The sequence below is a fragment of the Oryctolagus cuniculus genome, chromosome 8, assembly GCF_964237555.1.
Source record: "Oryctolagus cuniculus chromosome 8, mOryCun1.1, whole genome shotgun sequence".
Lineage (NCBI taxonomy): Eukaryota > Metazoa > Chordata > Mammalia > Lagomorpha > Leporidae > Oryctolagus > Oryctolagus cuniculus.
The window spans coordinates 1,213,035-1,228,184 of record NC_091439.1 but is presented as its reverse complement, the minus strand read 5'-3'; the positions used below and the strand labels follow the sequence as shown (position 1 = coordinate 1,228,184).

The 15,150-nt window shown below is 60.6% G+C and overlaps 1 protein-coding gene across 2 annotated transcripts; it reads left to right on the top strand.

The window, feature by feature from the left end:
- The first annotated feature begins 535 nt into the window (after positions 1–535).
- Positions 536–13,168, top strand: DMTN (dematin actin binding protein). 2 transcript variants are annotated; one of them, XM_051836778.2, is made up of 15 exons: positions 536–679; positions 874–948; positions 1,339–1,494; positions 2,573–2,617; positions 2,803–2,902; positions 3,167–3,223; positions 3,394–3,546; positions 4,619–4,743; positions 5,870–5,975; positions 11,120–11,184; positions 11,319–11,367; positions 11,461–11,468; positions 11,630–11,695; positions 11,847–11,927; positions 12,045–13,168. In XM_051836778.2, exons 1-15 carry the CDS (start codon positions 662–664, stop codon positions 12,156–12,158), a joined length of 1,218 nt encoding a protein of 405 aa, XP_051692738.1. In that variant the 5' UTR covers positions 536–661; the 3' UTR covers positions 12,159–13,168. The 2 variants fall into 2 exon arrangements, with proteins under 2 accessions (XP_051692738.1, XP_051692739.1); XM_051836779.2 differs by lacking the exon at positions 874–948 and having other exon boundaries at positions 538–679.
- Positions 13,169–15,150: the final 1,982 nt, after the last annotated feature.

Below are 15,150 nucleotides of genomic sequence, written 5' to 3'. Positions count from 1 at the left end.
CGCCCCTATGGGATGCGGGCCTCAGGAGTGGTGGCCTGACCCTTTGCGCTGGGGCCCAGCTTCCCTGCAAGGCCTAGCTGTGTGAACTTATTTAATCCCGTTTCCCACAAACTCTCTGAAGCCCCTGGTGGCTCGAGCCCCCATTTTGCAGCAGCTGGCCCAAGGCCGCAGGGCTACCGAGCAGCAAGAGGGCAGTGTTGAAGCCGAGGCCCGGGCTGCCTCCCCCTAGGCCCCCGCATTTCCAGGGCTGTGCGGGAGCCGGGGTGCGGCCTGGGCCCGGCCAGGGAAGGGGTGTGGTCACTGCTGGGCGTCCTTCCCCCCCACCCCCACCCCCACCCCGTGTTCTCCCGGGTCGGGCGGGGGCCGAAGCAGGTGTGGCTGCCCAGGGCACGGAGAGGGCCGACCCCTGCCGTCATTTCCTGCCCAGCCAGAGGACAATGGCCGAGATGCCAGCGGGGCTGCCCTCGGCCTCCACCCACCCACCGCTGCCCGGCCTCCCTCTCTCTCCAGACCCGCTAGGGAGAGTCGCCGAGGGATGAGGACGCTACCGCCCGCTGGGACGCCCCTGCCGCCACCGCTTCCGGGCCGCGCCTGACGCCCCCCGCGCCCTCGCCCCGCGCACACATCTGTGCCGGCCACCGCCCCGCGAGCTCGCGGCCGCATGGAACGGCTGCAGAAGGTGTGCGGGGCTGCGCCTGCCGGAGCAGGGGGCGTGGGGGACGGGCTCGGGGTCGGGGTGGGTTGAGGGGGGGCATGACCGCGCCACCTGGTGGCCGCCCGCAGCGCAGCGCTCGGGTCCCCAAGGCCCAGGGCAGACCCCCGGCCCGCACGCACACGCACCTGCCCACGTGCCCGCCTTCTCACTCTCTCCAGCACCCACTGACCTCCCCTGGGAGCGTCAGCTCCTCCCGCGACTCCAGTGTGCCAGGCTCTCCCTCCAGCATCGTGGTGAGTACCCCCTGGTGCCCCCCCCACCGCCCCGCACCTGCAGGCTGGGAGGCGGGAGCAGGGGGCTTCTCACAGAGCCCTGCGTGGTGGTCCTGCCAGTGTTGGCCAGCAGAATGCCCCCCACAACGCAGAGGGGGCGCCCCACACCCCACTGCTACCGGCCTGTTTCTGTCTCCTGGTACCCAGAGTGCTAGGTAAAGGCCAGAATGCTTTGTGGCAACAGCAGAAATCTGGAAAGCAGTGCGATTTTTAAGGAGCAGGGGGTGGCACCGCCTTGGCCCGTGCCCTCCTTGTGTGCTGGAAGTCTGGCTGGCCCGGCCAGCATCCCCAGGAGGGCCCTGGCCAGGTGCACCAGCTCCACCTGCACCATTCCCCCCCGCCCACCCCCAGGCCAAGATGGACAATCAGGTGCTGGGCTACAAGGACCTGGCTGCCATCCCCAAGGACAAGGCCATCCTGGACATCGAGCGGCCCGACCTCATGATCTACGAGCCCCACTTCACCTACTCCCTCCTGGAACACGTGGAGCTGCCCAGAAGCCGGGAGGTGAGCCGGGGACTTGGGGAGGAGCTGCCTAGCCACACAGGTGGTGGTGGGCTCGCCTCTGAGCCTTGCTTGTGTTTATCTGAAACACAGACTACAGAGCTCTGCCCTCCAGTGGTACATCTCCCCACCCCCACCCCAAATGCCCGCAAAGCCGGGGCTGGGCCAGGCCAAAGCCAGGAGCCCAGAATTCAATCAGGGAGACCCATCTGCTGGGGCCACACCTGCCGCCTCCCAGAGTGGGCATGAACAGGAAGCTGGAATTGGAAGCCGAGCCAGGGCTCGAACCAAGACACTGCTCTGGGTTGTGGGCATCTCTACACCAAATGCCCCCACCATTAGTGCTGTCTTTCCTGGAGGGAATGGTACAGGAACACCCCCCCCCCCCCAGTCAGTCAACCAACCCAGGCGGTGTGGGGTGTGGAGGGTGGGCAGAGAGGGCTGGCAGCTGGAGCGGAGGAGGCCACCTTGTGTGGCACCAGCCCCGGGGAATAGGGTGGGATGGGCAGAAGGCAAAGCCTGCAGAGAGCCCACAGCGCTGAGTTTGGAGGCCGGGAAGCTGACCTGTGTGGTGTGGTGCTGTGGCCTCAGTTTCCCCTCCTGTAAGCCACAGGTGACCCCAGAAGGCGGTCAGGGTGCACGAGATTATGCACAGTGGGTGCTTGTCACCTGTACTGAGTGGGGTAGGGTGCCATGGCTGAGCAGGGAGATAGGCCAGACCACGGGGAGCCCCTACTCCCCAGGCGCAGGGCCGGCCCCAGCCCCAGGACGCTCGTCTCCTAGTCTCTGAGGGCAGGGTCCCCGCAAGGCTCCCGTTGGCCTCAGAGTACCAGGCACCCCCACCCCCCCACCCCCAGGGCCCGCGTACTTCCTCCCACATCCTTGGCAGGATCCAGGGCCTTGTCCAGCAGGGCCAGGGAGCAGGAGGGAGGCCCAGCCTGGGAGCCGGCAGAGAGGAGGTGGCCAGCACTTGGCCAGGAAGGCGTGCAGCACCGGGCTGGGGGGAGGAAGTGGTTCTTTGTTGGTTCCAGGGTTGAGTGCCAACTCCAAGGCTCTGACCAGCCCCTCTCTCCATCTACAGCGCTCGCTCTCACCCAAGTCCACATCGCCACCCCCATCCCCGGAGGTGAGTCTGCCCCCCACAACCCGCCCCTCTGGGCACTGACGGGGGCCCCCACCCACGTCCAGAAGGTTGACCAGGGCCTCACTTAGCTCTGTCCCTCTGGGCCATGACGGCCCCCTGGGGCGGGCTGGGGCAAGGTGTCAGACCCATGGAGGTCTCAGCAAGTTTCACGCGCGTGTACTCCGCAGGTGTGGGCCGAGAGCCGGTCCCCAGGAATCATCTCGCAGGCCGCAACCCCGAGAGCCACTGGGACCCCGCGGACCAGCCTGCCCCACTTCCACCATCCCGGTAGGTTGGGTTGTCGGGGAGCCCACATCCTCTCCCTCCCAGCCCCTGGCTCTCTGGGGTGCATGCTCCCAACACGTCCAGCTGGGTCCCCTGATGCCAGGGCCCCAGGCAGGGCCCCCCCCCCCCGGCAGCACAGTGCAGGAGTTCCCCTAAAGGCCAGGTTCAGGACCTCAACTAAGTCCCAGTCCCACCACCTTCCCCCATCCCATTCGCCTCCCTTACCTGCGGCCGCCATCAGCTAATTCGCACCTGCCCCTCTCGCAGAGACCACCCGGCCAGACTCCAACATCTACAAGAAGCCACCCATCTATAAGCAGAGAGGTGAGGCTCAGCCCTTTCCTGCCAGGCACGGGGCTGTGTTGCAGGCGGGGGGGGGCGGGGGGGCAGAGTGGGGAGTGACAGGCCGTGACCCCGCCCCCTCACCATCGCTGGTGGGGCTGGGGAGAGGGGGCGGGGCTGACTCTGACCTGCACCTGCACCTGCACCTGCAGAGTCCGTGGGAGGCAGTCCTCAGAGCAAGCACCTCATCGAAGACCTCATTATCGAGTCGTCCAAATTCCCTGCGGCCCAGCCCCCCGACCCCAACCAGCCGGCCAAGATCGAGACGGACTACTGGCCGTGCCCCCCGTCGCTGGCCGTCGTGGGTAGGAGAAACTAGGGAGAACCTCTCCCCCACTGCTCGGCATCTGCTGTCCACGCCCACCCGAGCCCCCCGCCCACGGGTCCTCACTGCCCCACTGCCACCCCTGAGCCCACCAGCTCCTTGCCCAGCCCTTCCCTGGGGTCCCTCAGCACTGGTGTCCGCTGCCCCATCTGCCGGCTACCTACCCACTCTGTTCAGTTCTCGGGTCGCTCACCAGACACACCTCACACTGCTGCTGCTGTTGCCCCAGGCTCTGGGAAGAGGAGTGTAACTCTTACTGGGCTGGCTTTGTGGTGTAGCCGGTAAAGCCACCGCCTATGGGGCTGGCATCCCATATGAGCGCTGGTTCCAGTCCTGGCTGCTCCGCTTCCAATCCAGCTCAGTGCTAATGCACCTGGAAAAGCATTGGGAGACAGCCTAGGCTATCTGGGTGGAGCTCCTGGCTCCTGGCTTTGGCCTGGCCCGGCCCTGGCTGTTGCAGCCATTTAGGGGGATGGACCGGTGGATGGAAGATCAGTTGATCTCTCTCTCTCTCTGCCTTTCAAATACATACATACATGAATCTTTATCATTTTAAATAAACTTGCACATTTTGTAATTGATTTTTTTGAAAAAGATTTATTTCTTTATTTGAAAGTTACAGAGAGGCAGTGGAAGAGAGAGAGAGAGGAGAGAGAGAGAGAGGTCTTCCATCTACTGGTTCACTCCCCAAATGGCCACAATGGCTGGAGCTGGGCTGGTCTGAAGCCAGGAGACAGTAGCTTCCTCCCAGTCTCCCATGCGGGTGCAGGGCCCACGCACTTGGTGCATCTTCCACTGCTTTCCTGGGCCCTTAGCAGGGAGCTGGATAGGAAGCAGAGCAGCCAGGACTCGAATCCATGCTGGTATGGGATGCCGGCTTGGCAGGCCATGGCTTACCCCGCTGCACCACAGCGCGGGCCCCATCAATGCACCTCTAAAGGAAAGTCCGCAGAGCCCCCTTGGACATGCAGCCCAGTGCTGCGCACACCGCTGATGCTTGTGCCGCGAGGCACTGGCTGACCGCCCTGCCTGCTTGTGCCCGTGTCTCCTAGAGACAGAATGGAGGAAGCGGAAGGCCTCCCGGAGGGGGGCCGAGGAGGAGGAGGAGGAGGAGGATGACGACTCCGGGGACGAGATGAAGGCTCTCAGGGAGCGTCAGAAGGAGGAGCTCAGCAAGGTAGCGCCTGGCCTGTGCGGGGTTAGGGTCAGGGTCAGGGTCGGGGTCGGGTTGGGGTCAGGGTCGAGGTTGGGTTGGGTCAGGATCAGGATCAGGGCTAGGGTCAGGGTCGGGGTTGGGGTTGGGGTCGGGTTGGATTAGGGTCAGGGTCAGGGTCAGGGTCGGGTTGGGTAGGGTCAGGATCAGGGCTAGGGTCAGGGTCGGGGTCGGGGTTGGGGTCGGGTTGGATTAGGGTCAGGGTCAGGGTCGGGTTGGGTAGGGTCAGGATCAGGGCTAGGGTTAGGGTCAGGGTCAGGGTCGGGTTGGGTTGGGGTCAGGGTCGGGGTCAGGGTCGGGTTGGGTTAGGGTCAGGGTCGGGGTCAGGGCTAGGGGGCTCGTCCTTGTCCGAACGGGAGAGGAAGTCCTTTCTTTCCCAAGTGCTCCGGCTCACTAGGGTCAAAGGCCAGACAAGGGCCGTGCCACAGGGGCTGGCTGCTGGGAAAAGCGGAAGGAGAGCGTGGGCCTCTGGTCCCCAGGTGGGGAGCGTGTCGGGAGCTAGAGAAAGGCCACCTCTGGTGTGCTGGGCCCGGTATGGCGACCTGGGATGAGGAGGCCCCTGGGCCAGAGCTCCCCAAGGAGCCAGCCCCAAGGTGGCTGCATCTTGGACAAGAGCTGAGCGACCCTGGGCTCCGCCTGGGAACCATGCCGCAGTCCCTGCCCCCTCTCTTTACCCACGTGATGCCATCCCCAGTTCTCACGCCTGTGCAGATGAGAATCCAGAATCTGAGTGTTGGCACCTTCCTCTTCTTCTCCTTTTTTTTTTTTTTTTAAGATTTATTTATTTATTTGAGAGACAGCATTACAGACACAGAGAGAGAGAGAGAGGTCTTCCATCTATTGGTTCACTCTCTAAATGACCACGATGGCCAGGGCTGGGCCAGGCCAAAACCAAGAGCCTGGAGCTTCTTCCAGGTCTCCCACATGAGTGCTGGGGCCCAACACTTGGGCCATCTTCCACTGCTTTCCCAGGCCATTAACAGGGAGCCGGCTCAGAAGTGGAGCAGCCAGGGCTCGAACCAGCATCCGTGTGGGTTAACCGACTACGCCACAGCGCCGGCCCAGCGCCGCCTTTTTTCTCCCTCCTCAGGTGACTTCCAACTTGGGGAAGATGATCCTGAAAGAAGAGATGGAGAAGTCACTGCCCATCCGGAGGAAGACCCGCTCCCTGCCTGACCGGACGCCCCTGCACGCCTGTGAGTGCCGGGGGGCGGGGCGCTGTGAGCCAGCCGGCTGTGTGTGGGGACCCGGTTGTGAGACACAGAAGACGCAGCCCTGGCTCCCAGGCATGAGGGAAGCAGCCACGCACCCACGTGCCATGAGAAAAGATAGCGACAGCTGGAGCAGTCAACAGCTGAATTCTTACAATTTGTATTTATTTGAGAGGCAGAGAGAGAGCGCGCGCGCGAGAGAGCTCTCATTTGCTGTCCCTAAGAGCCCTCAATGGCTGGGGCTGGAGCAGGCTGAAGCCAAGAGCCTGGAACTCACGTGGGTGGCAGGGGGCTACCACCTTCTGCCATCCCAGAGTGTGCAATGGCAGGATTGGGAGTGGAGCCGGGGCTGGATCCCAGGCGCTCTGATATGAGATGCTGGCCTCCCAAGCAGCGCCGAAGGCCGTGCCTTGTTTAACTTAACAGGTGTTCACTGAGGCTCTGTGCTGTGCTAGGCACGGGAGGTACCCTAGGGAGAAAAATGTCCCCCTGGGGCCTGCGGTCAGTGGGGAGTGACAGGGAAACAGGGCTTGGGTGCAGTCCGGTTGGCGTCGTGAGAGGTGACAGGTGTGCAGGTATCCTCTGCGAGGCCGAGACCAAGGCCTGGGGGGGGTGCCCCTGAGGCTCCAAGGAGGAGACTGAGTGAGCCAGGAGGCAGTGTCACAGTCATGGCAACAGGGCAGGAGCAAAGGTGGGGGCACGGAGATCCTGGCAGCTTCGAACCCCAGGAGCCGGGGGGGGGGGGGGGCGAGGCAGGCGGGAGGTGCCGTGGACCGGGGGGGGGGGTGGGAGGGGGCTCTGCCTCTGACCGCCCAGGTCGGCCTGGGCTTCCTTGGGTCTTGTGGCTTCACGGGTTAGGAAATGGAAACCAAGAGATCTCTGGAAGCCCAGCCTTGGGAGCTGCACGGTGTCTGTTGCACTGCATTCTGGGGGCCTGAGCAGTCACCGAGCAGCCCAGACTCAAGGGCAGGAGAGAGACTGGACAGAGGGACCACAGTGGGGGAGGTGACGAGGGTGCTGGCCAACTCTGGGAACAATCTAGCACAAGGTCCAATAGTCCCAGCTAAGGGCCGAAGCTAACAGGTACTTGACAGAGCTCATGGAAAATGGAATATTTTTTGCTGTTGTTTAAAGATTTATTTATTTATTTGAAAGGCAGAGTTAGGGAGAGAGAGAGAAAGAGAGGTCTTCCATCCGCTGGTTCACTCTCCAAATGGCCACAATTCCCAGGGCTGGGCTGATCTGAAGACAAGAGCCACGGAGCTTCTTCCAGGTCTCCCATGTGGGTTCAGGGTGCAAATGCTAGGGCCATTCTCCAATGCTCTCCCAGGCACGTTAGCAGGGAGCTGGATCAGAAGTGGAACAGCCGGGACTCCAGGTGCCCATGTGGGATGCTGGTGCTGCAGGTGGTGGCTTAACCTGTGGCACCACAGCACCAGCCCCAAAAACAGAGTTTTTAAACGGTAAGTTTCGGGGTTGGCATTTGGCCTTGTGTTCTGATATTGTTTGGGAAGCCCACATCCCAAATCAGAGTGCCTGAGTTTGCGGCTCAGCTCCACTTCCCAATCCAGCTTCCTGCCAGTGTGCACCCTGGGAGGCAGCAGGCGATGGCTCAAGTACTTGGGTCCCTGCCACCCATGTGAGACCTGGGTTGAGTTCTGGGCTCCTTAATTTGGCCCAGCCCAGCCCTGGCTGTTGGGCATTTGGGGAAAGAAACAGCGGATGGGAGCTGATTCTGTCTCTCTTATAAATAAAATAAACTAAAATTATTTTTAAATGATGTTTATTTTTTTTAAAAGATTTATTTTTATTTATTTGAAAGACAGAGTTACAGAGAGAGGTAGAGACAGAGAGAGGTCTTCCATCTGCTGGTTCACTCTCCAGATGGCCACAATGGCCGGAGCTATGCTGATCCGAAGCCAGGAGCCAGGAGCTTCCTCTGGGTCTCCCACACGGGTGCAGGGGCCCAAGGACCTGGGCCATCTTCCACTGCTTTCCCAGACCATAGCAGAGAGTTGGATCAGAAGAGGAGCAGCTGGGACTCGAACCAGCGCCTGTATGGGATGCTGGCACTGCAGGTGGAGGATTAACCTACTTTGCCATAGTGCCAGCCCCAACTTCCATTTTAATTTCATTTGTACATGACCTTCTTAAACATTATTTATTTGAAAGAGGGACAGAGCTAGAGAGAGAGAGAGAGAGAGAGCGAGAGAGAGATCTTCCATCTGCTGGTTCATTCCCCAAATGATTGTAATAGCTAGGGCTGGACCAGGCCAAAGCCAGAAGCCAGGAACTCCATCTGGATGTCCCATGTGGACAACAGGGGCCCAGCTAGTTAAGCCACCACCTGCTTCCCAGGTTCATTAGTAGGAAGCTGGATTGGAAGTGGAGGTGGAACTTGACCAGAGGCACCCAAGCAGTAGCCTAACCCACTATACTGCAACACCTGCTCTGTCCATGGATTTTCTTTAAAATATTTACTTATTTGAAAGGCAGAGGGACAGAGAGAGAAAAAGAGACAGAGAGAGAAAGGCCAGAGCCAGCCAGGAGCCAGGAGCGCCACCCCGGTCTCCCACATGGGCAACAGGGGCCCAAGCAGTTGAGCTGCTGCCTTCTCAGGCCATTAGCAGGGAGCTGGCTCAGAAGTAGAGCAGCCGGGACACGAACCAGCATCCATATGGGATGTCAGCGTCACAGGGGTGGCTTTACCCGCTGTGCCACAGCACATGACCTGGATGAAGCTCCTGGCCCCTGGCTTCAGCCTGGCGCAGCCCTGACCAGACCAGCTATCTGGGGAGTGAACCAGCAGATCCATCTCTCGTTCTCTCTCTCTGTCTCTCCATCTCTTTCTGTCTCTCCCTCTCTCTCTGTGACTCTTTCAAATAAATAAGTAAATCCTAAAAAGAAAAGTGGAGCACCACAACTCAGACTGCTACTCAAACATGGGACGCTGGTGTCCACGAGGCCGCTTAACCTGCGGTACCACAGCTCCACCCCATCCGGGAACTTTCTGATGCGCCCTCATATACGTGGGGTCCAGAGAACTGCCCAGGCGATCAAGTCCACTGCCTCGAATCCAGGGGCTGATTAGGTATGGAGAGGAGGGAAGCAGGGGTCAGGGTTCAAGATCATTCGAGAGGCAGAGTTTCGGGGAAAGAGGAGGAGTCTGGTTCCGGACCTGCGGGGTGTGAGTGTGTGGGTGGGGGCCAGAGGGTCTCCAGGGACGCGGCAGGCATTGAGGTGTGCCCAGAGCAGGGGGAGGCATGGTGAGCGTGCTGAGGACTTGCAGTAGCTCCGAAGGGGGAAGAAATGGCACGGAGCTTCCCTTTGGCTGGGATCCACATGGGGAGGGGAGATGCGGGGTGAGGCAGGTGCTGGGGGCCCGTGGGACTGGGCTGCACCATCGGGGTGCTGGTGGAGCCAGTTAGTGGCTCTAGCGGCTCAGCTGCAGGGTGGGGGTGGGCAGGGGGCCAGCGGGGCAGTGCAGACACCCCAGAACTGCAGAACTGGGGTGCATCCAGCTCCCTGCCAGTCGCCTGGGAGGCAGCTCCCTAACTCCCACTCGAGCCTCAGAAGGGTAAACAGCAGAGGCCTACGCCAGCGTCACTTTTGGCGTCCCTGCACTTGGGTGTGCTCCACCGTCACGTGACACGGAAGGTACCGTCCTGTCTGGTTGGTCTTCGCATTTCCGGAGTCATGGACAGGCGTGTCGTCTGATCTCATGGGGACCTCGGAGGGGTCCCTTCTGTGAAGGAGCCGCTTGGCATGAGAAATCCGAGTGGCGCTCCCCCAGGCCGTGGCCTCTGTGTGTAGATGTCTCCTGGGAAATGCTCCCACAGTGTTCGGTGACTGGTGGGAGGGCTGCACGTCTTCTGTGAAAATAAGACAGGCGCCACCCCCAAGCCCATTTGTTCTCGCCCACTGGGCTTGTTGATTAGATGAGCTCTCCTAGCTTTGACTCTAGGAGGCTAATACTTGCACACAGGCTGGTTAAAACAGTGGCCGCAGAAGGCCAGCAACTGCTCGTAACTGGAAACGGAGCCCTCAGGGACAAAGTTCTAAGAACTCGTGTTATTCGTTCCCTTGAATCTTACTCAGCCGTGCTTGGAAGCAAAGACAGCCCATGAAACGGGACATCCAGGGATGCGAGTGGAAAGTGTATCAGCTAGTAGTCTCGCACCTGTCAGCCTGGGGAAGTGACTGTCTGTATCATAAAGCCAAACGTTTAAAATTCCAGGACTGGGCCCTGGCCTTCTGGTACAGTGGGTTAAGCCACCACGTGCGATGCTGGCATCCCATATCAGAGTCCCGGCTGCTCTGCTTCCTATCCAGCCATCTGCTAGTGCGCCTGGGAAGGCAGTGGAGGATGGCTCAAGTGCGTGGGCCCTTGCCATGCATGTGGGAGGCCTGGATGGAGTTCTAAGCTCCTGGCTTTGGCCTGGCCCAGCTCTGGCTGTTTTGGCTATTTGGGGAGTAAACCAACCGATGGAAGATCTCTCCGTTTCTTTCTCTCTGTCTCTCTCTCCCTCCCTGTTTGCCCCCACCCCGTGTGACTTTTCCACTCAAATATATCTTTAAAAAATAAGTAAAATTCAATTACTAACGATGTTAATAAAACTGCAATAATTCAGTCATTTTGATTGGGTTTTTAGATTGATTTGTATGCGTATGCTTCAAAAAATTGGTGGGAAATGGAATTAAAATGGAATTATTGTGGTACAAAAACTTTTTGGAAATCCATGCTTTTTTCCCCCCTCCTAATATGCATTTTCCATGAACTGTTTGAGGACTCCCTCGTATGCGTGGATTTCAAGCAAATTTTTGCATCAAAGTCACCTTATCTTTTAATACCATTTTCTCATGAATGCTGCCTAGTAGCCAATGTTAGGCCAGAACCTCAGCTGGGTATGGCTGTGCAGTGTGCACTTGGCTGTAGACTTCTAGTTGTAGACAGAAACACCCACACTGTGTCACCTGCTGAAGGGGACAGGTCGGGACTGGAAGCCCCAGAAGCCCACCAGGAGCCCCCCCACTCTCTCCCTCCCTCATCCTCCCCCTCCCCTCCCCACTCCCCCACCCTGCCCAGGCTAGGGGCTGACTGGCCCAGGGCCTCTTGGTCTCTTTTGCAGCTTTGCACCCAGGGACGTCCAAGTCATCTTCTCTCCCTGCCTACGGCAGGACCACCCTAAGCCGGGTAAGGCCTCTGAGATTCGGGAGAGGGGTGCACAGGGAGGGGGCTGGGAGTGGTGTCCTCGGGGAGCCCACCGTGAGGGGGGCCAGGGAGGAGCCCTCCCAGCCTCCTCTCTGATCCCCTCACGCCCCCTCCAGCTCCAGTCCACGGACTTCAGCCCATCGGAGAGTGATTCCGGAAGCCCAGGTGAGAGGCGAAGCTGGGGCCTTTGGTGTGGGAGGGGTCTGTGGCCTGGGCAGGTGTGGAGACCTCTGAGTGGTTGGCCCTTCTCTCCCGCAGGCCTGCAGGTGAGTGCCTCGCCGAGGGGCAGGCGGAGGAGCGCTGGAAGCCGTCGCCAGGCAGTGTCTGTCGGGGCGGGGCAGGGGGACGAGGGGCCGCCGAGAAGCCCAGGGTAAGGCTGAGAGGCCTCCCTGCCCTCTCTGGTTCACTGCGGCTTTGGTCTCCCCAGAACGGAGAGGGCCAGAGTGGGAGGATGGACCGGGGGAACTCCCTGCCTTGTGTGCTGGAACAGAAGGTGAGGGGCAGGGGGCAGCCACCTCGAGCGGGGGGGAGCGGGGATGCAAAGTGGCATGGACCCCAGCGGCCTCTGCAGGGTGGAGAGGGGGCCGGGGGGAGTCGAAGAGGGGGTTCCTGGCGCCAGCCTCAGACGACCCGGTCCTTCCCAGATCTACCCCTACGAAATGCTGGTGGTGACCAACAGGGGGCGCACCAAGTTGCCGCCTGGTGTGGATCGGATGCGGCTTGAGGTATGCGGGCCCTAGAAGGCCCTGGGTGGGCACCCTGGCCTCGTGGGGCCTCCCGAATGAGCGTGTCACGTGGGCCAGCTGGCACAGCGCCCCGCCCGCCCCCTTTCCCCTCCGCAGAGGCACCTGTCGGCCGAGGACTTCTCCAGGGTCTTCGCCATGTCTCCCGAGGAGTTCGGCAAGCTGGCTCTCTGGAAGCGCAACGAGCTGAAGAAGAAGGCCTCTCTCTTCTGACGCCCCGCGGCCCGCGGCCGACCCCTCCCTCGCCGCAGCAGGGCCCTGGGAACCTGACCATGATCTTCACTGGAAGCCGCCAGCGCGGGGAGGCGGGGCCGAGGTGTGGTAGGCAGCCGGGCCCGCTGTGGTGCAGAGAGCAGTGGACACTGTTCCTTTAATAGGGAGCTTGGGGCCCCGGGGGCCTCCTCCTCTTCTCCCTGGTCCTCATTGCCCGGGCAAACCCCGCCCCCCACCCCGGGGCCAGACAAGCTGAGTTCATGTTTGTGCCCCCTCCCTGCCTCCACCCCCCAAGCGAGGGTCCCTAGAGGAAGGCAGGAGCAACAGAGGGGGCACTGGGCCAGGCCCGCCAGCTGCGTGCGCAGGGATGGGTAGGATGTGGCCATCAGGGCGAGCTCTCGGCTCCTTGTGTGCCCGAGCATGGCGCTCCCCGCCCCTGCCCGCCTGCCCGCCTGCGCGCCCAGGGAGCAGGCTCATGCTGGAGGCACCCGGCTCGTCCTGTCCTCCACTTGCAACCCCCAAGCTTCCAAGCCTCTTGCTCCAGACCCGGCTTCCCCAGGAGCCTTGGCTTAGAGTGGAGATGCCGCCTATCCAAAGCCTTCCACAGCCGTTAGCACAGTCGAGCTAGGACCCCACTTCCTGGCACCCAGCTCGGGGCCGACACGACTCTGGCCTGCTTGGATGGGGTCCAGGGGCCAGGCCGGGCCTTTCAGGGTGTCCTGGCCAGCAGGACCCCACCCCCAGCACCCACGCACCTCCCCCTCACTGCACTCTAAAGAATGTCATTATTGGGGCACCCCCGGCTGCTTTCCTCACCTCACTCTCTGCCCTCCCTGCTCTCACTCTGGCTTTTCTTCTCCCCCAATCGTATGTGTATATAATTATATATATATATATTTTCACCCAGGTCTGGGTTTGGTTCCTGCCCAGGTCCTGGCATCCCTTTCCACCTGTGTGTGTGTGACAGTGCTGGCAGGGGACTCTGCTTCGAATTAAAAGGTTGCATTGGGTCCCTCCATCTACTTGTTCTTTAAGGGCCACCAGCCCAGGGTGAGAGGGCTGGGTGACAGCAGGTGGAGGGTCCCTGGGATGGAGCCACCCCTCCCACAGCCCTGGCCCCAGCAGCAGGGACTGGTCCAGGCAGGGCCCCATCAAGGCTCCGGATGATGGCTGGGGGTTGGGAGTAGGGGCTAGAGGGCTCTCACAGCTGAGAGGAGCTGGACAGGACAGGTTGCTTCTGTCTTCCACCAAGGCCTAAAGGCTGCCCCATGGCAGTCAAGTTCATGAACGTCTGGCCCAGCGGCACACGGGGCCCAGGGCCCTCTCCATTCCATGAGGAGGCCACACAGAGAAATGTGAGTGTGTGGTGAGCTGGTGGTCACGGAGCAGGCAGGGGACGCCGAGGGACGGAGGAGGGGCGTTGGGGGAAACAGCGGGCTCAGGGCAGGCCTCGGGAGGAGCTGAGATTTGGTCGTGGCTGGCTCGGCGAGGACTTCCAAGGACTTCCAGGAAACTGTGTGTCTAGGGAGTGCCGATTTGATTGGAAGATCAGGAGGAGATTGTGGGTGATTGGGAGGGAGGGGCTGGCCTTCCCCGGGGAACGTGCAGAGATGTCCGTCAGAGGAGCAGGGAGCCGAGGGTGTTCTAGTTACAGCCTCAGCCATGTCCCTAGATGACTTTCCAACCCTCTCAGCTGAGACCAGAGCAACATGGGACAGGGCTCCAGCCTGCAGCTGGGACACCCTCACCCCACATCAGAGTGCCTGGTCTGAGTTCTAGTGGGACGCCCACACCCCATATCAGGGTGCCTGGTCTGAGTTCTAGTGGGATGCCCACACCCCACATCAGAGTGCTTGGTCTGAGTTCTAGTGGGACGCCCACACCCCATATCAGAGTGCCTGGTTTGAGTTCTAGTGGGACGCCCACACCCCACATCAGGGTGCTTGGGATGGATTCCCAGCTCCGACTCCTCACACCAGCCTGCTGCCAGTGCAGACCCTGGGAGCGGCGGGAGCTGGCTCGGACCACTGGGTTCCTGCCACCCAGGTGGGAGACCTGCACTGAACTGCTGGCTCCTAGCTTCATCCTGGCCCAGTCCTGGTCCTTGCAAGCATCTGGGTGGTGGTGGTGGGGTTGAACCAGCACATGGGGGCTGTGTCTCTCCAGTAAATACATAAATATTCTTTTAAAAAATTCTTAAAAAAAATAAGCACCATGGTCTAAGGACCTCTCAGATTTGATTGATTGTTTATTTGAAAGGGATTGAGAGTGAGTGTGCTCTCAGCTACTGGTTTGCATCCCAGATACCAGCACAGGCCCCGAGCTAGGGACTAAAGCCGCAGCCAGGAACTCCAGCCAGGTCTCCCACGTGGGTGGCAGGAACCGCATCACCACTGCCTCCCAGGGTGCACGTTCGCAGGAAGCTGAGCCGGATCGGGAACCCAGACAGTGTACAGTTATCTCACCGTGCCAAATGCCTGCCCCTTCACTGGAAAATATGTGTGGCAGGTGCAGATGTGACCCTCAGCCTAAAGGATGTTTAGGTTCCGGAGAATTTGGCGCACTCACAAGGCAGCTCGTGGTCCCTGCAGCCAAGGTGTGGGCAGGGTGCGAGCGGCACGCAGACGTGAGACCTGTGAGGCCGTGCAGCCCAGTGCGTCCCAAGCCTTTGTCTCTTTTTAAGTCAATCTTACTGGCAGCAATTGGAATACATTTGCCTGCTGAGTTTTGGCATAAGTGGAGACTGATGGAGGAGAACAGAGAAGCTGGTGGATACATTGTTGTCAGGGGTCACGGGACAGCAGCCCTGACCCCAGCACAGCACCTGATGCCTCGGTGCGTTTGGTGGCACAGTGCCGAGGGCGGCTGGATTCACACACGGGGAGCCCCAGGAGACTCATTCCCTGGCCTCCTGCAGACAGACAGGGGGCTCGGGCCCTCTGCTCCAATCAGTGCTAAGAGCTTACCCTGCGAGACCCTCCCCCTCTTTCCA

What these genes read in the sequence shown, in the direction of transcription:
- DMTN (XM_051836778.2), top strand. An exon ending in GCTCTCCCTCCAGCATCGTG is followed by an intron (nt 949 to 1,338) that starts GTGAGTACCCCC and finishes GCCCACCCCCAG; the next exon opens with GCCAAGATGGACAATCAGGT. An exon ending in CGCCACCCCCATCCCCGGAG is followed by an intron (nt 2,618 to 2,802) that starts GTGAGTCTGCCC and finishes TGTACTCCGCAG; the next exon opens with GTGTGGGCCGAGAGCCGGTC.